General features: G+C 39.2%; 1 protein-coding gene across 8 annotated transcripts in view; it reads right to left on the bottom strand.

The window, feature by feature from the left end:
* The window catches only part of nid2a (nidogen 2a (osteonidogen)), a 47,532-nt gene that overhangs the window by 1,542 nt on the left and 19,190 nt on the right, over positions 1-26,800 (bottom strand). Inside the window, exons 15-49 of one of the 8 annotated variants that reach the window (XM_015053794.1) lie at positions 21,409-21,552; positions 20,272-20,400; positions 18,246-18,371; positions 18,045-18,160; positions 16,847-16,952; positions 16,617-16,750; positions 15,746-15,851; positions 14,756-14,880; positions 14,570-14,672; positions 13,767-13,903; positions 13,574-13,676; positions 13,110-13,240; positions 12,936-13,038; positions 12,350-12,483; positions 12,157-12,259; positions 11,408-11,532; positions 10,905-11,010; positions 10,560-10,693; positions 10,350-10,452; positions 8,981-9,114; positions 8,788-8,890; positions 8,325-8,455; positions 8,142-8,253; positions 7,832-7,965; positions 7,640-7,745; positions 6,770-6,894; positions 6,574-6,679; positions 5,274-5,394; positions 5,107-5,207; positions 4,581-4,753; positions 3,292-3,421; positions 3,046-3,217; positions 1,669-1,826; positions 1,472-1,595; positions 1,293-1,405 (exon numbers count right to left, since the gene is read on the bottom strand). In XM_015053794.1, the coding sequence (XP_014909280.1) occupies positions 1,293-1,405; positions 1,472-1,595; positions 1,669-1,826; positions 3,046-3,217; positions 3,292-3,421; positions 4,581-4,753; positions 5,107-5,207; positions 5,274-5,394; positions 6,574-6,679; positions 6,770-6,894; positions 7,640-7,745; positions 7,832-7,965; positions 8,142-8,253; positions 8,325-8,455; positions 8,788-8,890; positions 8,981-9,114; positions 10,350-10,452; positions 10,560-10,693; positions 10,905-11,010; positions 11,408-11,532; positions 12,157-12,259; positions 12,350-12,483; positions 12,936-13,038; positions 13,110-13,240; positions 13,574-13,676; positions 13,767-13,903; positions 14,570-14,672; positions 14,756-14,880; positions 15,746-15,851; positions 16,617-16,750; positions 16,847-16,952; positions 18,045-18,160; positions 18,246-18,371; positions 20,272-20,400; positions 21,409-21,552 (4,311 nt within the window). The remainder of the gene's footprint in view (positions 1-1,292; positions 1,406-1,471; positions 1,596-1,668; positions 1,827-3,045; positions 3,218-3,291; positions 3,422-4,580; positions 4,754-5,106; positions 5,208-5,273; positions 5,395-6,573; positions 6,680-6,769; positions 6,895-7,639; positions 7,746-7,831; positions 7,966-8,141; positions 8,254-8,324; positions 8,456-8,787; positions 8,891-8,980; positions 9,115-10,349; positions 10,453-10,559; positions 10,694-10,904; positions 11,011-11,407; positions 11,533-12,156; positions 12,260-12,349; positions 12,484-12,935; positions 13,039-13,109; positions 13,241-13,573; positions 13,677-13,766; positions 13,904-14,569; positions 14,673-14,755; positions 14,881-15,745; positions 15,852-16,616; positions 16,751-16,846; positions 16,953-18,044; positions 18,161-18,245; positions 18,372-20,271; positions 20,401-21,408; positions 21,553-26,800) is intronic. The other 7 variants (XM_015053796.1, XM_015053797.1, XM_015053798.1 and 4 more) reach the window with 7 other exon arrangements.

The raw sequence follows: 26,800 nt of genomic DNA, 5'->3' as shown, positions 1-26,800 counted from the left end.
ACTTTTTTGAATCACGAGTCACTACTACGAGTTACCAGTTACTACTGGTGGAAACGACAAAGAAGACAACAGGAAGTAGTAGGAGGATGATGATGTGACAGTTTTTAACGACTTCTGAACAAACTTACTCACATGCGATTTTAATTTAATTTCGTATCTAATGGAAACAGTACAATTGTGAAATTGTCTTTTTTTGACAAAGTCTTGCAGCACATTTATAACAGAATAGCGGCTAATGTCCTCTCCCCCAAACACCTAGCATGAGTGCTTCAGAGCTGTCATCAGGCGCCTTTGAAGGGAGCGGCGGACATCATCGGGATCGGCGCTGTGCAGATGTGTGACATCTGCCAGGGTACCACTTTGGGGATTATCCTGTGTTTAGAGAGGCTGTCACACTTTGAAGGTGTTTGAGAAACAGCCCTGAGGACATCTGCACTCATTAACACGTCAGACATGATGACCCAGTCAAAGTACAGGCAGAGGGTCGTCAGCGACGGTGTAATCATGGCTGCTCGGTTCACACACTGTGAGTCAGGACGGCCGCCTGCAGGCCAGCTGGATCTGGTCTCTTTTATGAGCAGTGCTAAAGAACTGAGCAATGTTTAAATTTAAAGGTAACTATGCAGAAGATCACCACATGAAGGGCACTTATATTATATGTTATGTTTTACTAAATATGGAAAAAAGTTGCTGAGGTTATTAAACTTAATTATTAACTGAAAACGTGCAGATGTGAGTCTGTTGAGAAACGGAGGACAGAGGTTGATTTTTAGACCTTTCACTGCAAAAACACAAAATCTTACCAAGTATTTTTGGTTTAGTTTCTAGTGAAAATATCTTAGTACATTGAAATAAGATAAAGCTAACTTCTAACTACCCTTTCAGCAAGTTATATTAGCTTGTTTTAGGTAAATAAATTCTTAATACTGATGAAAAAGTTCTAGTTTCACTGACAGATAAATTCACTTACAACATGAGAAAAATGTCTTGTTACAAGTGAAATAATCTGCCTGTGAACTAGAACGTTTCCATCAATTTTAATGAATTAATTACTTGAAACAAGCTCTAATATCTTACTGAAAAGCTACTTATGTTAGTTGTGTCTCATTTCAAGATATTTTTACTAGAATCTAGACTAAAATACTTGGTAATATGTTGTGTTTTTGCAGTGTAGAGAATCTATCTGCTTCTCTCTTGTCCAGATAAAAACCATTTGTGTTTGGTCTAGATCTACATCTAGTTTAGGAAAAGCTGTAAGACATGCTACTTGAAGACTCTCCATCACATCTCACCTGGTAGACAGTGGGTGGTTGCTATGGTGATGCCGTAGAGGTGAGAGCGCTGCTCAGGCAGGTATTCGTCGGTGAACTTGCTGCTGTCTTTGTCGACTGCGATCACGCCGTCCCTGTGACGACCCAGTGGTTACTAACCAGTGACAGAAACAGACTGACCGGTCATCAAAGATGGCTACCTCCTCCAGTCGCTGAAGTAGAAGTGGTTGCTATGGTAGACCATGCTGAACGGGTAGTTCAGGTCAGAGTTGATCACCCTGCGGCCGGATCCGTTGGGAGATATGCACTCCAGACGCTTGGTGCCTGTCGGAAACAGAATGGATTCCAGATCAGCGCTGCTTTCAGGAAGTGAGAAGAACAAACCTGGGGTGTTTACCTGCGTCGGCCCAGCAGATCTGCCCAGATGAGAGGTCGTAGGTCAGCGCGTTCGGCAACCCGATGCCGTCGGACACAACAACCCTACGGCCCTGACCGTCCACAGTGGACGTCTCGATCTTCGGCGCCTCTCGGTTCCAGTCGGTCCAGAAAAGACTCCTGGAGAGAGTTACAGTCAGCGCAGAAACCAGTTGGAATGCTGGGAAACAATTATTTTAATTAGCATATTGATATTATATTATTTTATTCAATTACTCAGTCTATTATTTTTATTCAAATAATTGCCACATTCGTCAATATTTTTTATCAATATTGAAAATCAGGTGGGTTGAAGTATCCAGCAATTGCACTCAAGTAAGAGTTGAACTACTTCAACGTATTTTATCCAAGTAAAAGTAAAAAGTAGCATCCAAGAAATTACTAAAGAAAGAGTAAAAAAGTATTTGGCAAAAAGTACAAACTAACTGATCAAATTATCAATCATTTAATATTTAAAAATTGCATAACCAGATGGACAAAAATATAAAGTTAGGTGAGATTATTTTTATTAACTAATATTAATAACTGGATGAAAACGCTGCTCAATGTGAGATTTTTTTCTTATTTTATGCCACTTAAGAAATTCTTAGAATTTAGACAAATTTGTTTTCATTTAAATGTGAAATAATTACATTTTTTGTACAGTTTTGGCTAAATATTTCACTTAATGATTAATCGTGTCAGCTCTACTGGTAATGTAACACACATTAAAATCTAAGACATGTGGCATGTCCCCTTTGTTCTGCTTCCTCTCATCTCAGTGTGAAATTTGATAAAACGCAGATGTAGCGCATTAAGAATGCAGAATTTACAGCTGCATTAAATAATACATCTGACGAGATTTTGGTAAAGGAGGTTCCAGCTCGTAGATTTCCTTCTGTTTCTTATCATGTTCAGTTTAGAGACTCGAGCCTAGAAACCAAACTCAACAAGACTCAACGGAGCGGGAAAATGCGGAACCTTCTGCTCTGCGTGGATCCAGAGTTTGTTGACTCACAGCTTGTGTTAAATTCCCTGCTTTTAATAAAAAGCCGAACCATGCGTTCCTCTCTGAGAGGAGAGACGCTCAGATCTGGATGATTAAACCTCCAAACACAACTTCTTTTTATTTAAAAAGCAAAATTAGCAATAAATAATGTTGTATCAATGCGTTCAGCCCATGAGATGAGATGGTTTTAGTTAAACTAAGACTAAAAGAGTAGCATGAAGTGTAAAATGTGATGATTTTTATCATTCTGTTTGTTTTGTCTGAAATTGATCTTGAGGTGATATCAAACATTTTAAATCTTAATTTTCTCCAAACTAAAGAACTTAAAGCAGTTTGGATAAAAAGTCTGACCCGGTGGAGGAGACCACTACGATGGCCCGCGGGTTGACCAGGTCCGAGTCGAACAGGGTCCGCCTCCTGCTGCCGTCCAGGCTTGCGCTTTCTATCACATCCGTGTTCGAGTCGACCCAAAACATCAACCTGCGCTTGGCATCCAGGGCCAACCCCTCCGGACTGACGAGCTCTGCAGGCAGAGGGCGCTGTTGTTCAACCGAGAGCAGGATAAAACCATTCCAGACGAAGAAGAGCAGCCGTTACTTGTGTTGATGAGCATCTCCGGCTCAGCTCCAGACGCCATTGAGGCTCTGTTGATCGTTCTCGCTGACAGATCCGTCCAGTAGACTTTGTTCTCCTTGCAGTCGTAGGCGATACCGACAACGATGGAGCCCTGCGTGTAAACAAACATTAGCATCTCAGCTGGGGTTAGCTTGGAGCAGGAGGTGAATTTTTAAAGCTGGAAATTCAAATCAGAGGGTTTCCTCCAGTGTTTTATAAGCCTGGCGGGCCACCAGGCTTTACTTGTGCCTCCACCAGGCTAAGCATTGCTTATTTTTAAAATGTCTGCATTTTTAAAGACTTTTTAGTTGGTGTTCAGGTATTAATCTTCCAATCTTTCAATAACACATAATTATCAAGTGATATTTTCAAATTTCCTGCCAACTTTAAACAAATTTTTAACTCAAAAACACGACGGAGTGCCCAACCAGCGGGCTTAGCAAGTTTTCTGGGGAAAACCTTGAAAACATGACTTAGAAGAAATCTGACTTTGTAATTTAGCGCCTTGAAATTGAGCCTCTGTCTCTTTAAAAACTCCACTTTCAGGAAGTCAGCACAAACATGGCTCCTCTATTAACCCTTTAATGTTTTTACCAGCGTTACACTGAGAAGAAGCTCTTATAATGAGGTGTTTGCTAATTGCTGCTGGCTAGTCTGAAGGAGCTGAGCGGGGGAGGAGCTGTATCTCGAAGGTGGGGCTACGTCCACCCAGACGTTTTTGGACAGCTGAATGGTTGCCATGGAGATCAAAGGATTTCTCAAACATGCAGGAAATAATAAAATCAACACTCCATCTATGTTTTGGATGAAGGAACAACATTCAATCTTAAAAAAAGTTGATTTTACATAATACTACCTCCTTAAAAATCAATTGTCTGTCACTTTGATGAGAACTAAACTTTGACTAGGCCAAAGTGAGAACACAACAGTTGATGCATTTAGTTAAATGGCTGATTATGAGGTTCTAACCTAAGATTTTGCTCACATATTTAATTTTTATTTCATTATATGTCCATACAAATCCCTTCAGAATGTGATTTATCAGCTCAAATTTAAACCCTTCAGCATTTAGTTTGTTTCTTTTGATGAGCACATCTGCTGCAGAGGAGGCGTCAGAAACACAGCAGATGTTGCACAGATGTCTCTCACACATTGCATCACTTCACACATCGGGTGTAGACAACCAATAAAAATGACAAACAGAGGCTAAATCATGACACGTTGTTTCTTACACTGATCTGATGTAAAGTTTAACCTGCAGCGGTTCTTACGTGGAGCGTCAGCAGCGTTTTGGAGCGCTCTGCGTCCAGACGGCTCCCGTTCAGAGGCAGGGCGCCGATTTTCTGGCCCTGAGCGTAGAGGAGGGTGACGGCGGTTTTCGCCGGAGGCGTCACATCCGGACGGGTCACTGGACGGACGATGGGAGGGGCCACCGATGGGAGGCCTGGCACGAGCAAAATGGACGAAAACAAAAATATGCGATTGTATTCAACCTCTTTGATGGTTGTGAAACAACATCCGTCAGTCAAAAGTACATGAAACCACAAAACAATAAACTAAATATACAACCATTTTTAATTAAACAACTAAAAAAAGTCAGGCTTTTTCTTTCTTAGAAAGGGAAGTTTAAAACATTGTAGATCTAAAACTTAAAATAGTAATTAGCATCCAGCTAGCTAATTACTTTGGATGAAAAAAAAGATAAATATTCAATAAAATACAAGAAAGTTTGAGGTTGTAATTGTGTGGGTGTGTTACTTTTGCAAAGAGAGAATAAAAGATAAAAAGTTGACTTACATGCTGGTTTGACGGCGTCTTGTGAGCGAGTGCCAGGTACTTCCCGGCCCTCCTGGTCCACACACCAGCAGTAAGTGGACTCCCCGTAACACTGGACCGGACTGAGAGCGCAGAGTGATCACAATCAGCAGATCTGAAATTATTTCTGACCTTCAGCGTCAATCTACCTGAATTCTCCATCTGGCTCGCACTGAGGCAAATACTGGTGGGGGTCGGGATTCCCTCCGTAGTGCTCGATCAAACTGGCCCTCCATCTCTCACACACGCTCTCGGCTCGACTGGTGGGCGCTGCGAAGAGCGCAAACCTCGTTTAAAACCAAAAGCCACACAACAGAGTCATAAAGAAACTCCTCTGTTGATGCTGCATTCATTCAGCTGAATGTAGCATCTGTTCTCCAGCTCTCTGAGTTTATGTCGCAATTTGAGTTGGAGTGCTTTATTAATGGTCTGTGAATGCCCTGTGTTTACAGAGGCACACAAACACGCACGCACACACACACACACAGACACACACACACACACACACACACACGCACGCACACACACACAGACACACTCCAAAATGTTCACCAGCCAACATGCGTTTTAATAGAACTGAACCTGAAACCGCTTTATGTTTCTGCTTCTGCTTGTGCAGAAATAAAAACACAAATTTGGTGTGGTTTTTTTTACCGATTAATAGGTTCTGGTGGGATTCATGTGGTTTAGAGGTTATATAGCATTTAACCAAAAAGTTCACTAAATTTGGTGGTTCAGAGCAGCTCCTGGAGGCGGTTCCAAACCGCAGAGCTGAACTGTTTAACTCATAAATATAGAGTTTAATGTGAAACAATAAATCAGGGACTTGTAGTTTAAAACGGTAGGAGATGTAAAACCAAAAGCAAACCGAAAAAGGAAATTCCACTTGAAAAAGTTATTTGGGTGGAAAAAATCTAGAGAAGTCCACCAGTTTGGAACATGAAAAATCTGTAAGCTTTTCTGCCAATAATTCAAACTTTAATTATGTGCACAATAAAGACGGAGAAACTAAATATGCTGTGCTGGGTTCACAAGAGGGCTGAGCAATAATACAAGTCTGTATTGCTTTATTGAGATAAAGCAATTAGGACAGAAACAAATAAAAGGATTAATCAATTATTGAAGTAATCTTCAACTAATTAAATAATCGATTAATCGTTAATTGGAGTATGCAGATTCAGAAAAAGTCTGTAATTCAGCCAAAATTTTATAAAAAATCCATACATTTTACATTTAATCTAAACAATTTTAGCCTCAGCTGGTTCAAATTCTGTTAAAAAATCCTGCTAAATACCTTTTTGTATCCAATTATTAATCGATTAATTCAAAGTTAATCAACAAAATAAGTTTGAGCTTCTCATACGTTGATGTTAGAAGTATCTTTTAGCTGCAGATGCATCTTATGCTGCAAATAATCTCAAAGAATGGTTTGTGTTAAAGGTTAGAAACCTGGTTTCCTGCAGTCTGCAGGTGTGGCGCCAGGTGCAGTCCTAGTTCCTGCTCTCTCCTGTCCACTGCTGTCAACACACCAACAGTGTCCAGTAGATTCATGGCACTGGAACACACAAGAGGAATAACATGGATGAACACATAGTAGGAACAAATGAACAGATGAAAGTGATTCAAAAGGGAACTCTAGAGTTACCTGTTGAGGTAGGAACTGCCCCTGTGCATCGCAGCGAGGGACAAACACTCCAGCTACGGGGTAACGCTTCTGAATGCTGGCCTGTGCTCTGTCTCTCTGCTCCTCACATAGAGTTTTAAGAGCATCTGGTCCAAAAAGAAGAAGAAAAAGAGCCAGAAATGAAGCTATTTTAAAAAGTATTTTATGTGATTTATTAACAGAACTCAACTTTCTTTTATTCCCTTTAAAGCTGCAGTATGTGACTTTTAGATTTTGTTTTACATATGTGTCTAAACTGTCACCATGTTGTGATAGTTTGGTATGAGACAGATTAGCATGGCTAACAAAGACAACATTAGCATGGCTAATGATGACAGCATTAGCATGGCTAATGATGATGGCATTAGCATGACAAAGAATGATGACATTAGCATGGCTAACAAAGACAGCATTGGCATGGCTAGCAAAGATGGCATTAGCATGGCTAGCAAAGATGGCATTAGCATGGCTAGCGATGATGGCATTAGCATGGCTAACGATGGTGGCATTAGCATGGCTAACGATGGTGGCATTAGCATGGCTACCAACGACAGCATTAGCATGGCTAACAATGACAGCATTAGCATGGCTAACGAATCGTTAGTTGCTTCTCTGCCATTAACATAGTTAGCAACAAGTTCATGAGATGATTGACAGCACTAAGCCCCTCCTCCTGGCTCTTAGTGGTTGTTTTTAGTTGGGAGTGGTGCATTTCTTCAGACAGCAATAGTAGCTCAAGGAAAAAGTGATCTTTTCACAGACTATCTGTCTCATAATAACAGTTAACAAATATGTAAATAATATATTTTTAATATCTACTGTAGCTTTAGCAGCTAAAACCAACCCTCTCACCTGGTTTCGCACAGTCTCTTGGTTGAGCACCAGGTGGGGTTCTGGTTCCCGCTCTCTCCTGTCCGTCCTCATTGACACACCAACAATAACCAGTGGACGAGTGGCACTAAAACATCAACAAAGAGAAGCAGCAAAATTCCAATAAAAGCGCATGAAGCTTCAGTGCAAATAAGTAATTTTATGCGTACACACCTGTAGTGGTATGTATTGTCCATCGGCGTCACACTGAGGCACATAGGCTCCAGCTACAGGATATTCACGTGAGCTAGAGGCCTGAACTCTTTCCTTGTGATGCTCACAGGGAGTTTTAAGACGCTCCGATTGATCTGTGAAACATTTTGACACTTGTTTGGCTTAAAACATCGAGACTTTGAGCCAGTTTACCATCATTATTGGTTTATACGCAGATGATATCAAACTAGTACTGCAAGAAGAGAACTGAAATAGTTCAATGAAAACTTTCATTCTGTTGTGTTGATCCTCAGAGAACCATAAGCTTCACCTGTCCTGCCTGTCCTGCAGTCGAAACTAAGTGATCCAGGTCCAGTCCTGGTTCCGATTCTCTCCTGTCCACTACTATTCACACACCAACAATATCCAGTGGAACCATGACACTGGAAACAGTAAACACATGTAAAACAGTGATAATTCAGTCTTAAAGCAGAAACGTTCAGTAGATCCTGACCTGCTGTGATAGATAGAGTCCGTTTTCATCACACTGAGGTATGTAGATTCCAGGAGGAGGAAGTCCGTCTGAGCTGGTCTGGATGCTGTCTCTGTGGCGCTCACAGAGAGTCTTTGGACGCTCTAGTTCCTCTGTTGGACGGACAGGACAAACATTTACATCATCAATTAACCTGAGATGTTTAGCAGACCACAGCAGACGTGGTTTGGACATAATTGTGTTGTCACCAGCGCAGAGTTTGGTCAACAAGGGTATGAACCAAAGAAAGGGGGCAAAAACCTTCTTCTGCCCAAGAAAAACGCCAGTGGCAAACTAGAATGGTGGCAATGGCTTAAGGTAAATGTTCACCAAACATCAGAACATTGACATTTCAGGAAACTTCCCACATCCCAACTCACTTCCAGAAACCAGCAAACAGTAGCGATAAAATAAGAATGGATGGGTCACCAGTAGATAGTCTCACCTGATGTGCAGTCTACGCTGGGTGAACCAGGTCCAGTCCTGGTTCCGGCTCTCTCCTGTCCCCTACTGTCCACACACCAGCAATATCCAGTAGAACCATGGCACTGGAACCAGTAAAACACACCATATAGACGTATTCAATGGTAATTTAGAGCTAAATTTATCAATATAAAGGCAAAGTAAGGAGGTCCAACCTGCTGTGGTAGATAGGATCCAATTTCATCACACTGAGGTACGTAGGCTCCAACAACAGGAAGTCCATCTGGACCGGTGGTCTGGACGCTGTCTCTGTGGCGCTGGCAGTGAGTCTTTGGAGCCTCTGGTTCCTCTGAACAACATCCATTCATTATAATGAGCCAAGTTCTGATGGAGATTTAAGACTTTTGTCCCATAAAATGCCAAAATTTCCACTTAACTTTATAATTTGGTTTGTCTGATGATGTAATTTTCTAAATATTAAATGATAATTTGATCACTCTTTACCAAATACATTCTGACTCTTTTTTACTTTTACTTGAGTAAAAATATGTTGAAGTGCCTCAGCAACTACCATATTATTAGCCAGTTAGCCCAAAACAAACTCTAAATACACACAACAAAACTAGCTTAAAGAATGGTAGCATTAGCATAAAAATTAATGTTACTAGAGACAAAGACATTAAGAGTATGTTGTCTAATTAAATAACAAGACATAATTAATTAGCTTGTAACAAAAACATTTATTTTCTCTAGGTTATTCAACCATCAGATTAATGCAGAGTAATATTATATGTATTCAGCTGTCAAGTGTGTCAGAAATCCATTATTATTTATGAAATTTTGTTGAAAAAATACTTCTTTAGAAATGTGACTGTGAAGTAAAAAATTAGCCAAAAGAAGCATCTTTGTCGTCCATTGTTGTTGTTTGCGAATGTTGCCTGTGCATCAGATTTATGACTGTACCGGAAACACGCAAAAACAAAGGTTCCCCTCAGAACTGTTGTATGTTAATGTAATTAATGAATTAAAATTAACACTAAAAACTTACGTTTATTTGGGCTGAATTGGGCTTACAATAAGATATCACACAGACAAACACTTTAGAAATGCATTTTGTTTGGTTTCTTGAAAAAGAAGATAGTTTGAAATGATGCAAATGACCTGCAGCCTCTTTTGTAATGTTTTTAGTTCTCACATTACAGTTTATTCGCACTGAAAAAACACAAAATCTAAGTATTTTTGGTTTAGTTTAAAGTGAAAATATCCAAGTAACCTTTTAGCTTGTAAATTCTTAATATTGATGAAAAAGTACTAGTTCCACTGGCAGATTATTTCACTTATATCAAGGCAAAACTGTTTTGTTTTAATGGAACTAGAACTTTTTTTCCCAATTTTAAGCAATTATTAACTTAAAACACGTTAATATTTCTTGCTGAAAAGTTGCTTATAAGTTAGTTTTGTCTTATTTCAAGTGTATCATTTGCACTAGAAACTAAACTGAAAACTAAAATACTTGGTAAGATTTTGTGTTTTTGCAGTGAATCAGTATTTAGATTATAGATCTGATGAGATTTAAAGTCTCACCGAATCTGCAGTCTATACTGGGTAAACCAGGTCCAGTCCTGGTTGCGGTTCTCTCCTGTCCCCTACTGTCCACACACCAACAATATCCAGTGGAACCATGGCACTGGAACCAGTAAACAAACATTAAATGCTGTCACTGAAAAACCCAAAGCATTATAAGTTCCAGTTAGATGAAAGCAAAAAGAGAAGGATCATTACGGAAAGTTTTACCTGCTTTGGGACATAGAGTCCATTTTCGTCACACTGAGGTACATAGGCTCCAAATAAAGTGACTCCATCTGGACTGGTGGTCGGGACGCTGTCCCTGTGATGCTCACAGAGAGTCTTTCTACGCTCTGGTTCCTCTGTTGGAAGAATGAGTCACAGTCACACAGTTTATTAGGGACATATTGTCAACAGAATACATGGGTCACGAAATCCCAATGTTCTTAAGTCATTAAACTCAACAATTAGACTCTGTTTCATCTTCTGTGTTCCCAACTAAATCATCTCCAGACTCTGATAATATTTGGAGGAACACACACATGAAATGTTATGGTAAATCTGAAACCGTACCTGTTCTGCTGCAGTCTACACGACGTGCACCAGGTGCAGTCCTGGTTTCTGGGAGCTCTTGTCCTCTATCGTCCACACACCAGCAGTATCCAGTAGAACCATGGCACTGGAACAGCGAAGAAATGTTAAGTCGGTATAGATAGTCTCAAATGAAGGGTAAACAGTGGAAAAACACTATGAAATTGTTACCAGTGAAATCCAACATTTCTCAGATTGGTAAACACACAGGAATCAAATGCTACAAGGTAAATAGTATAGTTCAACTATAGTTCACTAATGCTAGCTGGGCTAATTGTGCTAATATAACACATAAAACACAATTTAAATACAAACTCTATAAGAGTTTTGTTTGTTTCACAGCAACAGCTTGTTTACTCTTGGGCTGATGTTGCCTTTTCTCCTAAGAAAACCGAAATCTAACACAAATATTCTGCTCAGTGAATCTCTAATAAACTTAAAATTAGGTGAAAGGTCACAGAAAAGATCAGTGAAGTCCGTCTAACCTGCTGCGATACATAAAGTCCATTTTCATCACATTGTGGTACGTAGACTCCAAGTAGAGGAAGTCCATCTGGACCGGTGGTCTGGACGCTGTCTCTGTGATGCTCACAGTGAGTCTTTGGACGCTCTGAGAGAGAATACGACACATTTAAACAGTTTATTAGGAAACATACAAGACGTTGGCAGAAGAGATGGTCTGAAAAGCTTCTTTGGACAGATTACAACAAAGCGGAGATGTTCTGGTGATACTGGATATGTTTTATTTGCAGTCAAATTTTGCCAACTGTCAAGCAAAGTCACAGGACAAATGGGCCTCATTAGGCCAAATTATGCTGGACAAAAACAAAGACCTCAGCTTTCTGCTCCGTGTTACACTAAACATCTGCCAGCTGTGTGCTACTGATCGCTAACAGCTACTGATCGCTAACAGCTACTGATCGCTAACAGCTACTGGTCGCTAACAGCTACTGATCACTAACAGCTACTGATCTAAGGCAGCAGTTTGTTCACCCATCCAACTCCTTACATCCAGTGGATGGCGCAGGTTGCTACAATCGATAGTAGCCACACAGGCACATCCGCTAGAAGGAAACAAACACACCCAGTACAACACTTTCATTCTATTGGCTGAGAGGTTGCCAGGCGACGGTGCCAAAAGGCGTTTTCAAAAGCAAGCAGAGTCCGAGCAGAGACTAATCTTCATCATGATAAATATACCAGGTGTTATTTAGATGAAACAACAGAGACTTACCTGTTCTGCATTCTACCCTGGGTGAACCAGGTCCAATCCTGGTTCCGGCTCTCTCCTGTCCACTACTGTCCACACACCAGCAATATCCAGTAGTAAAATGGCACTGGAACCAGTAAAACACACCTTATATAAGTATTCAATGGTAATTTAGAGTTAAATAAATGAATATAAAGGCAAAGTAAGGAAGTCTAACCTGCTTTGGTACATAGAGTCCATTTTCATCACACCGAGGTACGTAGGCTCCAACTAGAGGAAGTCCATCTGGTCTGGAGGACAGGACGCTGTCTCTGTGGTGCTCACAGTGAGTCTTTGGACGCTCTGGTTCATCTGGGTAATGTGAGTCACAGATTGCATAACTTTTTAAAGCACCATTATCCACAAAAACTTAATGACTCAGGATGTTCCCACAATCAAACTCCACAGCTGTAAAAATAATTAAGTTTCCAAATTAGCAGTTCAAATGATCAGTTAGTCTCTGTATAAACTGTTTAAAGGTCCAGAAGAAATGACTATTGTAGATTATAAAATACATTTTCCCATAAATTAAATAATCTGGCAAAGAAACTAGTAATTTTTCATTGGTATTAAGGAATTATTCACTTAAAACAAGCTATTATTTTGGTGAAATGTTACTTTTTAGTTAGTTTTATCTTATTTCAAGTGAATTGAGGTATTTGCACTAAAACTAGACCAAAAATACTTGGTAAGATTTTGTGTTTTTGCAGTGTGTTATGTTAGATATCCCAGTTTTCCTGTGAACTCAATATTTGGACTCTCACCTCTTCTGCATTCTACCCTGGGTGAACCAGGTCCAGTCCTGGTTCCGGCTCTCTCCTGTCCCCTATTGTCCACACACCAACATTGTCCAAGGGAAATATCACACTGGAAACAGTAAACACATGTAAAACAGTGATAATTCAGTCTTAAAGCAGAAACGTTCAGTAGATCCTGACCTGCTTTGGATAATAGAGTCCGTTTTCATCACACTGAGCTGCGTAGGATCCAGGAGGAGGAAATCCGTCTGAGCTGGTCTGGATGCTGTCTCTGTGGCGCTCACAGAGAGTCTTTGGACGCTCTAGTTCCTCTGTTTTGACGAACAGGACAAACATTTACATCATCAATTAACCTGAGATGTTTAGCAGACCACAGCAGACGTGGTTTGGACATAATTGTGTTGTCACCAGCGCAGAGTTTGGTCAACAAGGGTATGAACCAAAGAAAGGGGGCAAAAACCTTCTTCTGCCCAAGAAAAACGCCAGTGGCAAACTAGAATGGTGGCAATGGCTTAAGGTAAATGTTCACCAAACATCAGAACATTGACATTTCAGGAAACTTCCCACATCCCAACTCACTTCCAGAAACCAGCAAACAGTAGCGATAAAATAAGAATGGATGGGTCACCAGTAGATAGTCTCACCTGATGTGCAGTCTACGCTGGGTGAACCAGGTCCAGTCCTGGTTCCGGCTCTCTCCTGTCCCCTACTGTCCACACACCAGCAATATCCAGTAGAACCATGGCACTGGAACCAGTAAAACACACCATATAGACGTATTCAATGGTAATTTAGAGCTAAATTTATCAATATAAAGGCAAAGTAAGGAGGTCCAACCTGCTGTGGTAGATAGGATCCAATTTCATCACACTGAGGTACGTAGGCTCCAACAACAGGAAGTCCATCTGGACCGGTGGTCTGGACGCTGTCTCTGTGGCGCTGGCAGTGAGTCTTTGGAGTCTGTATGTGGTCTACTGGATGAACAGGACAAACATTTACACGGTTTATTTGGAATCTTAAGTATCTCTGGATATTAAATGATGCAAATGCTCAAAAAATCTGCAGTGCAACATTTTACTCACAAGTAAAACAAAAAACGTTGTGTTGTAATAAGCAATAAATCAAATTAAACGAGCTTAAAAATTTTCATTTGCATGAAACTGCAAAGACTTGATGACCAAAGTCTTCAGGTTGGTGTTTTGAAAGACAATTTTGTTGACAGAGACTTCATAATTCATTTTATTTCTTGTTTTGTTTATTTATTTGGGATATTTAAAATGTTTTCCAGTTCCAGTGTTCAATTTTTATCAGATTTTAAAGTTTATGCCATTACCATTACAATACTTGAAATTGGTCTCAAAACAACAATATTATCATTTATCGCAATAATCTGGGACAATTTTTCAGCTTGCCTTGCAGCAATGCAACAATAACAAACTAGAAAGCACCACAACTCACCTAAATACACAGAAATAAGACTTTATTCAGAGTTGTTAAACATAAGGAGAATCAAATCTAATGTTTTATAAATGATGAAACTAAACATCTACACACTTCAAAACCTAAATCAGTTGTAAATAATAACTTTTCTGGTTGAAATGTGCGTTGATTTAAAATTAAATTAACACTTCCAGTCTCACTTATTCTGCAGTCTATACTGGGTGAACCAGGTCCAGTTCTGGTTCCGCTTCTCTCCTGTCCGCTGCTGTCCACACACCAACAATATCCCGAAAGATCATGGCACTGGAACCAGTAAATAAACACTTTATTGTTGGAATAGAACAGAAATAAATGCTAACAGTGGAGCAATCTCAATGGATCCTGACCTGCTTTGGTACATAGAGTCCGTTTTCATCACACTCAGGTATGTAGGTTCCAACTACAGGAGGTCCAAGTGGACCGGTGTTCTGGACGCTGTCTCTGTGGTGCTCACACTGAGTCCTTGGACGCTCTAAGTTAAAAAGTTGAGTTTACAAAACCAAACATGATGGGAACCTTCAAATAATTTATGAAATTGACATAATATGTAAGAATTCAGTTTTCTTTTTGTCACATGGGCCAAAATTGTTCAGGTAAAAGCATTGGCAGGTCAAGAAAATAAAAAATTACACCAAAATCTTGCTCTTGTTTTTTTGTGGGAAATGGATGTTTTTCATCATATAGCCAAACAGAAAAAGGATTTTGCAGCATTAAAAGGAAGAAGATTAGTTTTCAATCTGATGTTGAGCTCGGTTAACAAATTTATCCTCAGTTATGGGAACAGGATCGTTCAAAATGTTTTAATAAAATAAATAAAGGATGATTTTAAGAAAAAGTCAGGATTTTACAAAGATCAGAAAATTATATCGGTTCTAGACGGGTCTTAAATTGCAGTTGGGGGCCACAAAAAATCCATCCCAGGACCACGAATGGCCCACGCTCCACAGTTTGGACTCCCCTGCCTCAGGGCATCCATTACTTTTCCAGAACATAGCACTTATTACATTTATTAACCCATAAATATCCACTCAGGGGCTTTGAAGCCAAACAGAAAACCACTCAGACTCTCTTCATTCGTTAAGTTTTACCTTCGCTTTGGGGAAACTTGGTTTTTACCACCCACCTGTTTTTCCAGAGATTCCAAGCCTACGACCCCGTGACCTCAGCAGCATACAACTCACAAGCTCACATAAACAAGCTGTCTGAGTTGCCTGCGATTCGAGGAATTAGTAGGTTCACAGGTCACCGGTTAACAAGAAAGCTTAAAAAAGACGTGACACGATGCACCTGCTCACGCCGGCGAACGCTGGGGTCATGGGAAGGTTTGTGTCACTCACCCGGTTTGTCGCAGTCTGTGGGGGGCGTACCAGGCGGGGTTCGGGTTCCTGGGCGTTCTTCTCCCTGGCTGTCCACACACCAACAGTATCCGGTAGAGCTGTGGCACTAGAAAAAGAGGCATCATTATGCAGATGATATTTGTCTTTTTTTATACGAAAGAATTGAGCTCAATCAGGACAAAACAGTGTTGATTTTATTATTTTAGATTCACAGCTAATTTCAAACACATTAGAACCATAACAAAGGCAGGATTCCTTCACTTAAAAAATGCTTTAATCACCTGCACGGGTAGTTGTTGTAATGTTTTTCTTTTGAGTCCAAACATCATTTACTGGACACACATCTTTTCTCTCCGAGGGTTGAGTTTAAAGGCCAATACTATGTGTTTTCTAAGTATATAGTGCCATTTTACAGCACAATCAAGTAACTATGTTACCTTCAGTTATTATATTACTCAAAATAAATTGGACTTTGCAGTTTAGCAGCTTGAAATTGTGCCTCTGTCTCTTTAAAACTCTGCCTTCATTAAGTCATCACAACATGGCTCCTACATTAATCATTTAAGCAGCGTTTTTACCAGCGTTGCTCTGAGAAGTAGCTCCTATAATGAGATGTGCAGTTCTACCAGGTGTTTGCTAATTGCTGCTGGCTAGTCTGAAGGAGCTGAGCTTATATAAGACTGCCACTTTAAGATACTTTCTAGAAATGTTACGTTTTTTTGTCTAATTTTCTTTTGACTTATGATAATCTCCAAATTTGGAAAAAACAAATGTTTAAGCATCCTCTAGTTAGTTTTGAACTCTTCAACCTGTAAAACTATATTATTTAAACTTAAGAGATCAACCTGCTTATCGCTCGTTATCTGCTGACCTGCAGTTGCCGGTACTGTCCATTTTCGTCACACTGAGGTACGTAGGCTCCAGCCACAGGGAATCCATCTGCACTGCTGGTCTGGACTCGGTCTCTGTGGCGCTCACACTGAGTCTTTGGACGCTCTGGTTTATCTGTTGATGTAAAAACAAACAAAATCTAAGATTAACACACCCAGAGGATTTTTTTTTTATTATTTCAAAAGCTCCTCCAGGTCAGTCAGGTTTTACCTAAAGAATCACAGGCTGGAGGTGCGGTACCGGGTGGAGTCCTGGTTCCTGGTTTTTCCTGTCCTCTACTGTCCACACACCAACAATATCCTGTAAAACCATGACACTGCACAGAACCGTTTAATAATCATTTAGTAATGAGGTTACTCAGATTTCATCATCAAAAAGTGTGTTTATGTCAGAATCTTAATTCAATAAGAAAACTCTCATTACAGAGCTTATTATAGTGAAAAACATAAAATCTCACCAACAATTTTGGTCTCCTTTCTAGTCCAAATATAAGACAAAATTAACTTACAAGTAACTTTTCAGTAAGATATCTTAGGTTATTTAAGTAAATAATTACTTAAAATTGGGAAAGAAGTTCTAGTTCACTTATAATTTACTTATAACAAAAGTGTAAAAAAAAAACGGTCATAGCTCAACAGCGGTCCACTGAGTGATGTAAGCAGTAGAAAGTTGAGTGTAAGGAAAAACTGTGGCAGAAAAAAAGAACACAATCAACAGGATTTTGAAGCAAAGTCCTATTCAAAAGAAATGTATTGTCAGAGGTGGATAAAGTACCCAAAAATTGTATTCAAGTAAAAGTAAAAAGTAGCCGTCCAAGAAATTATTCAGGTAAGAGTCAAAACGTACTTGCTAAAAAGTGCCGAGTAACAGATCAAATTATCATTTAATATTTAAAGATTACATCATCAGTTGGACCAAGATATAAAGTTAAGTTGAACATTTGGTATTTTTTGGACTAAACAGACAATAATTCATGTAAGTAACAAAAAAAATAAAAAAAATCAGGCATTAAAAACTTTAACAAAAACTGCAGGTGTGTGTCTTTGTTTGGTGATTTTTTTAGTTAAAACATGTTTGGTTTTCATTCAGTGGGTAGAAAACTCTGATATTTTACTCAAGTAAGAGTAGAAATACTTCATTATAAGATCACTCAAGTAAAGTAAAAAGTACCCAGCTAAATGTGAGTAAATGCAATTACTCCCCAGCTCTGGTTGATGTGTTATATTTTAAGCTTTTTAAATGCCAGGAAACTAAATTTTGTTGTAACTGGGCTTTTAAACAGGGATCATTTGGTTAGATGAATTCAGAAACGAGTCACCAGAGACAAAGTCAGCCATTTTCTAAGTCCACCTCATCATCTGATATAAATATTAGCGATCATCCAAAGGTAAATGTGTAAAAAGCCCACCTGGCGCGGTCGGTACTGCCCATCAGAATCACACTGAGGGATGTAGGCTCCAACACTCGGCTGTCCTCCACTCTGTAAACTGTCTCTGTGCTCCTCACACTGGCTCCTCAGGTGGACTGTGTTGACATTTCAGAGAAGAAATCAACAAAAACAAACAAAAGAAACGTAATCAGGAGCTGAGAGGGTAACTGTTGCACCAACCTGCCTGAGGGGAGCAGAGGAAACCGTCGCCGTGAAACCCAGGCAGGCACTGACACTGGAAGGAGCCCTGGGCGTTGACACATCGGGCACTGATGTGGCATGGAGACGAGCTGCACTCATCTATGTCTGAAAAACAAAGACAGATAAAACTTCCGTCTGGATAGCTAACCACACCTAATTTGGTTTAATTCACTTAAAGAGGTAGCCTGATTTCTTCAAGGGTAAGGTTTCCTCCAGAAAACAAGCCATTCATCCAGCATGTTTTTGTGTTAAAAAATGTTTAAAGTTGACAGGAAATTTTTAAATATCACTTGATAATTATGTTATTGAAAGATTGGAAGATTAACACCTGGACACCAACAATAAAATCTCAAAAAATGCAAACATTTTAAAAAGACTTAAATAAATAAGCAAAGCTAAGCCTGGTGGCAAGTAAAGTCTGGTGGGCTGCCAGGCTTATAAAACACTGGGGCAAACCCTGAAGTGTGGCTATGTGCAGTACATAAGTGTAGTCAGTGTCATACCTGCAGTCGGAGTGAACCCAGTTAACAGCTTTTCAAAATAAAGTCATTTAAAAATAAATGTTATAAACTAAAAACTGTCCCATCAGTGCTATTGCTGCACGTTCTTAATTTAGTGTTGCTATTTTCTCACCCAAATAAAGTGAAATTGTGTTCACTGTTTCATAAGTTTACTCCTAATGGTTTAGGTCTAATGCAGTGACATATACACCACAAAAACACAAAATCTTACCAAGTATTTTTGGTCAACTTCAAAGTGTAAATCTTAATACATTTGAAGTAAGATAAAACTAACTTACAAGTAACTTTTCAGAAAGAAATATGAGGGTTTTTTAAATATATATATATTTACGTTTACTCCCTCTGAAACATGTTCACATAACAGACAATAAAGTAAAATAAACCAAACAAGCACAGGTAATAATGAAAGTATAAAAGGGTATTATGATGAGGCAAAAGAGGAAAAAACGTTAACTTATTACTGGTAATAAATGTAAACAACAGAAACGTAGCCATGTAAATCCGCAAATGTATAAATGATAATTTAATCGTGAACGTTTTGAGTTGTGAAGAAGACGGTTCACTGGAAGTTCATCTAAATGTGACAAACATAAAGGATGTTGGTCCACAGTGCATTTCATAGCCAAAAAAACCTCCCATTACTCAGTTTATCTTCCACTTTGCTGTTTCCCTTCAGCCTGTCCTCCTCACACTAGACCTGTCCTCTCATTAGTCATCCCTCCTTCCTTCTTAATGTAAGTCTAGCGTTTGCAGCTGGACTTCAGGAATACTTCCAAAGTCCAGAAAGTGCAGAAAAAGAACTCAAAATAGAGAAACTATATTGGTTGCTACTATAGTTAAGACACATTACATTTAAAATATTTTGGCTTTAATGCTAAAATTATGGAAGAAAATCTACTGGATGCTACGGGAGATTTGAATAAGGGGTAGATTTGCCTTTTAGCAGGACAATAAATTACAATCTGATTCTTTGGATAAGTCAGAATGGTCCAGTCAAAGTCTTAGAAACTAGTGTTTCTAAGATTAGCCACCACAGATATAACATAAAAGACTTGCAGCAGGAAAGTAAATGCATGCCACACTTTTCAGATTTATATTTTAAAGACATTTTAGTTTCACTTCATAATTATGTGTCACATAGATCCAGTTGGGATCTATTTTCACCTGTTTCCCTGCCAAATAAATACAAAAATAAATAAAGAAATAAAAATCCCACAGCATGATAGTGCCACCACAATGTTTCAGAGTGAAAAATATAAATACAGCTCTGAAAAAAATTAAGAAACCACTGAACCAGATTGAAAACCTCCTGGTTATTCCACCAAATATTGGTTTCTGAACTCTTCCTGAGTTAAAACAGGTGATGTATATTTCATTTTTGTTCTGCCTGTTAATGAGAAAATGAGAAAATATGTGATAANGTTCAAGATAAATAAATACTTGTGGAAAATAGGCCAAGTATATAGTATTTCCGTCTGTCTTACCAACACACGTCCGGCTTTCGTAGCTCAGTTCAAAGCCGCTCTGGCACTGGCAGCGGTGCGTCCCGGGAAGGTTCAGGCACTGGGAGTAATCGCCACACGAGTTCAAACCCTCTGCACACTCATCGATGTCTGCATCAAAGGCAGGGAGGGAACGTCAGACACTCTGTAAACCAGGACTGCCCCGTCTAAAACCAACACCAAGCCACATGTGGCACAATAAAGGAGTAATTACTGTTTACTGTTCCTATAACCTGTAACTCCCTCCTTGCTGCACCGGCTGATACCTGAATTCTTGGCAGTAAATGCATTATTCTGCACCAGCTGATCTGTGAGACACTGAGGTCTGGCCATGGGAACCGCGGGGCCTTCTCGGTGCTGTCAGCAGGAAACAGACACCACCTGCTGACCTGATGACAAACCGCTCACCAGCTCAAAGCCTTACATGTCGCTTTTTACAGGGGAAAGAGAGAGGAGGAGAAAACTGCTGGTTCCAGTCATCCACACTGTACCTGAGCCCTCAACACTAGACTGACAGCTGCTGAAGAAGCACAGGAGTTTTGCCTTGAACTTTCAGCCAGGTACATTTAGATCCCACAGACGCGTAATTAGTACTCCGCTTCAACAGAGAAAACAAGAGATTGGATTTGTTTTGCACAAATAACACCAAACCAAGACGTATTCTGGGAAAAATCACTTGTTTTTCCTTTTGTATCTGTAAATAAAATGGCTGTGAGAAAGTGGCTACAGGAAGCTGAAGGTTATTCTGAGGCCACAGATCGGATTGCTCTTTGCCAGCCGCATAGAGATAACATCAATTTCATGACTAAGTGTGTGACTGACTATATAAACTTGTTTATGGATGAAACCATCTCCACCAGAACACCGAGACCTTCCCCTAATAACAAACCCTGCATCACCAGTGACTAAAGGAACTGCAAAACGAGAATAAAAGAGTCTTTAGGGAGCGAGACAGGGAGTTATTTACACAGAACAAGCTCAGTCATGGAAATCTACAATAACTGACAAAGTATTTTCGAATTGTATATCAAGAAAATATCCGTCCTTCATCTCCATAAGAACAAAAATCAAACACAATCAGTATGAGTCTCCATGTTTGAGTGGAAAGACTGAAGTTACCGTAACAGTTCTGTCCATCTCCTCTATAGCCAGTAGCACACTGGCACCGGAAAGCTTGGCCCTCCAGTGGGATACACTGTGCTGTGGTGTCGCAGTCATGGTTCCCGGCATAGCAGGGGTTCAGCAGTTCAACCTCCGATGAATCTGTTGCAACATGCCAAATACAAGAGAACCAAGTCAGCAAAGGTCACAGCAAAACACTGATTTCAGTTTAATGCAGCTTGGATGAGATTAGATAAAGAGACTGGATTAGACTCCTGTACTAATCGGACTTTTCATGTTGCTTTTGGAGAACACAAGGTTATTTAGTTTTGTCCTGGGTTTGATTCACACATTTTACACAAAAACATGATCACGTCAGAGACACCCTGAACATTATGATGGTAGGGGGGGTACACGTCCGCTAATCTGCTAATGCGCCAATAGTGAAGCTAATTGTTTTAGTTGGCGTGTTGGTGTTTTTGCTAACTTTTGAGCACATTTAGTTACTACTAAATTAATTTTTCTGGACACATTTTAAGGCTTGCTTAGGAAACAGTCAAGTAAATTAGCTGTTTTAACTAATTTAGTGTTTTTTAAACTGTTTTTTGTTGTTTTTTAAACTTTTGATTGAATAACGTTCAATATCTCTGTTGAAGTTTTGGTTATCAACAGTTAAGAGTGTTTCAGGTAGTTAGATGTGTATATTCATGCTCTTATTTTGAAGGCTGTTTACGTAGCAGTTCAGTTTCCTCTCATGTTCTCTTTCATTGATGTTACACGTCATAAATGCTCAATATTGTAATCTTATAAAGACAGATATAATTAGCAATTTAGCATTAGCTTCAGCTAATTACTGGGATGTTATAGCAATTTAGCATGAGCAGAACTAAGGTTTATGATCAGTACACAACTAGCCTTATAGTTAGCGTGATGGTGGCACCTTCAGGTGCTTTCCTAAAGATAAACCCGACTTGTGAAGTTAGCTCTTTGTAATATCCTGCTTTTATTTTGAAATTATTTCATTTTGTAATACAACGTAGGTGCTGCTTTGTTCCTCTAACTCAAATATTACAACTTCATATAGTATGTTTAGTTGAAAGTACATATTCTGGCGTTTAGAAATAACACCTCGAGTCATTAGATCAACTGCAATCTGGGACATTTACTGTTAATATTTTGATGATTACAGAAAATCATATCCATGGAAACATGTAAAAAGTTCCAGCTAAATTCCCTTGCGATGGTTTCCTCCAAAGAGGGGACTCCCCTCAAGTTCCCAATACAAATAAAACATGTGGATGAGGTTAGGCGCACATGTCCCAGACATTAGAGAGGAGACGACATACAAACAGGAGAAGGGCTTTGTGGTGTTTCCTCATACCGCCGTCTGGTTCAGATGAATAATTTCGAAAGCAAATAAAAATAAAATAAAAAAAACCTCAGACGGATTTCCAGAGAATCTGGCAGAACAAAAAACTCTGGGAAATTATTAGAAAAGAATGTCAGAAGATGTCTAAATGTGCTAAGAATTAGAGACGCGGTTCAGATTCTGCAGGACGAGAAGTCATGCTGCTCTTCTGAGCCTCAAAACTGGTCCAACATGAGTGTGGTGTCCCATGAAAACATGACATTTTAAAGGATGTTGCATATTACACAGAGAGGTCATTTAACATAAAACCAGGAAGAAATAGTAATGTCTGTTCTTAATGACGTGTAAGAGATTTAGCAACCATCAGAGGTTTTTTCTACCATAAACAGCATAAACTAAACGCACAGCTTGCCTTCATCTCCCCGGGCCAGAGAACAATTTTGGCTCATTATCAGAGAGGGAGAGAAAGACTCTTCAAAGTGCAATGTGGCCAGGAAGGAGGGCAGATGAGAGGCAGCGCTCCACATGGATGGGAGAAAAATGCCTGACGGATAATTAGAGACAGGGAGAGAAGGAAGGCGAGCAGGACAGAGGGGTGAGGAACACACACATCCCACACATGCACTGCACACCATCAAAGTGATGGCTGCAGCTTCCCACCTGTTGCTTTTTACGTGGTTCCTCTTCCTCTCAAGCAAACACAAAAGCACGGACTGAACAAGAGAGAGCCGGTTTTTAAAACGTTATGGCTAACTGTTAGCACACAGAGCAGGGTTTCTCCTGCAGGTCCCAACTCAAATTCAAGACTTTTTAAGGCCTTTTAATGAAATTCAAGACAGACATTTACAGTACATCACATGTTGTCACCTCCCTAAAAAAACTGACTAATTTTGCCTAAATCATCTTTTGGAAATAAAAATGGGGTGATTTTTTTGTTTCCAAATTCACTTTTTTTTATTATTTGAGGAAGGTGATGAAGCTAAAATCCTCAGGTGTCAAAATTAGCCTTTTCTTTCTATTAAATAATGCAAAAATCATCCTATTGTGAATTCTTTCACCGTCACCTGCATAACAATAAACTGAACAAGTTCCATTTTTTTACGCAAACCAACATTAGTCTGAAATTTGCCTCAATGATTACAATTTTTTAAACTTTTTGAGACAATTGTTTTGTATTTTTTTGGTCTACAAATTGTTTTTGGTTCATTTTCAGTGGGAATAACCAGAATGTTCTTTTAAAACCTTTGTTATGTGTAGCCCAATGGGTTTCTGAGAAAAAAAAAACCACAGGATGGAAATCTCAAAAATAAATGTAAAAAGTGTTCATCTCACCTGCATCAGCTCCATATGCCAGAGGACCAAATTTGAACCATTTTTTATCTGCAGTCAGGGGCCACACAAACTCATTCCAAGGGCCATAAATGGCCCCTGTAGCACACTTTGGACACCCTTGCTCTACAGACAACCCAGAATGCGTCTAGCCTCATATGAGTTAGCAAAAGTGATCCAATGGTGAATACAAATGTCGTTTAGGCAACTGGAAACATGATAAAGGCAGAAAAGCTAGCTAGCTAGCTAGCTAGGTTATGTTAGCAGCTAGCTACCGGTAGCACAACTCAAACTTTTACCTGACAGAAAAGTACTGCGAGAAAAAAATTACAAGATTAACTAACTCTAGACTTTTATTAATGAATTTAAAGCCAACTTACTCTAAAAGAAGAAAAAATTCATAAATTAAAAAATGAGTCTTAATTTTAGATGCACAAATTTAAGACCTTTTAAGGATGTGGACAACCTGTACAGTTGTTTTGCTACTTTATAACCCAACCTTCTTTGTATTTTGATTAGATTTGATGTGATACACCAACACCAATCAGTGCATCACTGTAATGTGGAAGAAAAAGATGTATTTTTATCAGGACCAACACAACTTTAACCAGGAATTGTGCTTGCAACTAGAAATTCATTAAAAAAATCTCCATCCATACTTTTATAGCCGTAGGCTGAAGACGACCATTTTGGTTTTACATCAGGACAATAATCCACCAGTGACTCCATTACAGGAAATGTAGAATGTGATGTTTTTAAAGCCTCCTAAAGGCGAATATATACAGTTAAGTAGTTGTGTGGTTGTCTTATCACTTCAGTGCCTTAAGCATGTCTGCAATCCCTGATTCTCATGACCTCACAGGGCAGCTATTCTGCCCAGCAACCCCCCTCTTCAACAAAATCTGTCATTGGCTGAGATATTATTTCCCAGAAAGTGGAATTAACACACACAAAAAAAGCTTTCTGTCCACACACACATCACTTAGCCCGTGTTTATGGAGCCTCAGATCCCAGCAAGCTCTTCCAGCTGTGTTCAGTGTATTAGCATGAGCGTGTGTCATCTTTGACTTTTTAATCAGGGCGCCGACGTTCCGGTGAAAGAAACTTGGTCTGCGTCCAAACACTGGGCAGAAAAAGCAGGCTTTCTCTGGCTTTCTGCCGCAAACTCTGTCTTTTCCACTTCATCTTTTGAGCAGCCTCCATCTTCAATTATGTTTTTTATAAACTGATTGGGTTAACCCCTGAAAGTCCTGACCTAAATATAGCTGAGACTCTGGCAAAACCAAAAGAAAATGGCGTATTAGTCTTTCCCCGGTGGTTGGGCGCTAGGGCAGTCGTTCATCCAGCGATCCGCCATGTTTTTGAGTTAGAAAATATTGAAAGTTGACATGAAATTTGAAAATATCACTTGATAATTATGTTATTAAAAGATTGGAAGATTAATTCCTGAACACCAACTATAAAGTGTTGTAAAAAGCAAACATTAAAAAGAGAACCTAAAAAATAAGCAATGCTAAGCCTGGTGGGGCACAAGTAAAGCCTGGCGGCCCGCCAGGCTTATAATAGGTAAACCCTGGAGGAATCTGAAAAAATATGACACAAATCAAGGGGTGTAGATACTTTTGGGTTTAAAACAACTATCCTGAAGGAGTTTTAAACTTTTCAGTCATTAATCTAATAAAATACTGAAACAAATATTAATAGAATTAGATAATCTGTTGGATTAAGTCTGTTGATCTGTGGTAAAAAGAGCAAAATGACCTAAAAACAAACACTTCAATCATGATATTTTAGCCTTGAAACCACAAAACCAAACACTTCCAATCAAAATACACAAGTTATATGGATTCACACACGGCTCCTGTTGGCACACATCTCCGTTCCAGTCACTTTAGCTCAAAGTGTTAGCAAACACCCAAAGCATGACTGCAATTATATGGATGATGCAAAATAAATGTCAACTGTGACACAAACTGCAATTAAAGCAACACTGAAAGTGATTCTACTCGGAACATGAACCATTTAACATAAACACTAACAGTTGTACCTTAACTCTGAACCCGGGTTAAAGTATTGAGTTTTATTTATGCGTCTAAACTGTCATTACTAGGTGAATCTTTTATGGCACAGGGTAATCTGGGTCACAGTCCAGTTAAGATCCAGAACTGAAACTATAATCAGTGTGCTAACTGCTTCCATGTGTGTCAGCCTTTTCTCTCTGCTGTTTATGTTTTTCATGGTTTAGTGCTAAAAGCCAACTTGGAAACCTTGAAAGAATTAAAAACTCAGACAATCTGTTCCACTCATTAAGTTCTGATGAGGCTCTAATGGTAAAATTTGAAAATATTTGTCATTAAACTTTAATTTCTGTATTATTATTTTTTTATTGGAATGTTTAATTATCCTAAATGTATTTTTATTAGCTGTCAGTGGAAAATCATCCTAATTTACAGAAATAAAGGCTTGAAAACATCAGTCTGTGTATTCACTTTGTTATTTCAGTTACTATAATAACTTAGCAATATGTTTCTCATTTAACATTCACATTTTACCCACATATATTATTTCAGATTACTAGGATTATTAATATTTGTTCCATCGATATTCAGTAACTACTGATAAAGTTTAGAGAATTGCCAAGTAAATTATTGCTGTAGATTTTATGTGGAAAAACGAATTTAGGTGATGCTGAGTGCGCTAACCGTTTTCAAA

Source organism: Poecilia latipinna, unplaced genomic scaffold (genome assembly GCF_001443285.1).
Source record: "Poecilia latipinna isolate Pla-1442-1.1 unplaced genomic scaffold, P_latipinna-1.0 Scaffold1202, whole genome shotgun sequence".
Lineage (NCBI taxonomy): Eukaryota > Metazoa > Chordata > Actinopteri > Cyprinodontiformes > Poeciliidae > Poecilia > Poecilia latipinna.
The sequence above is the reverse complement of the archived record's forward strand: the minus strand, read 5'-3'. Positions and strand labels throughout refer to the sequence as shown.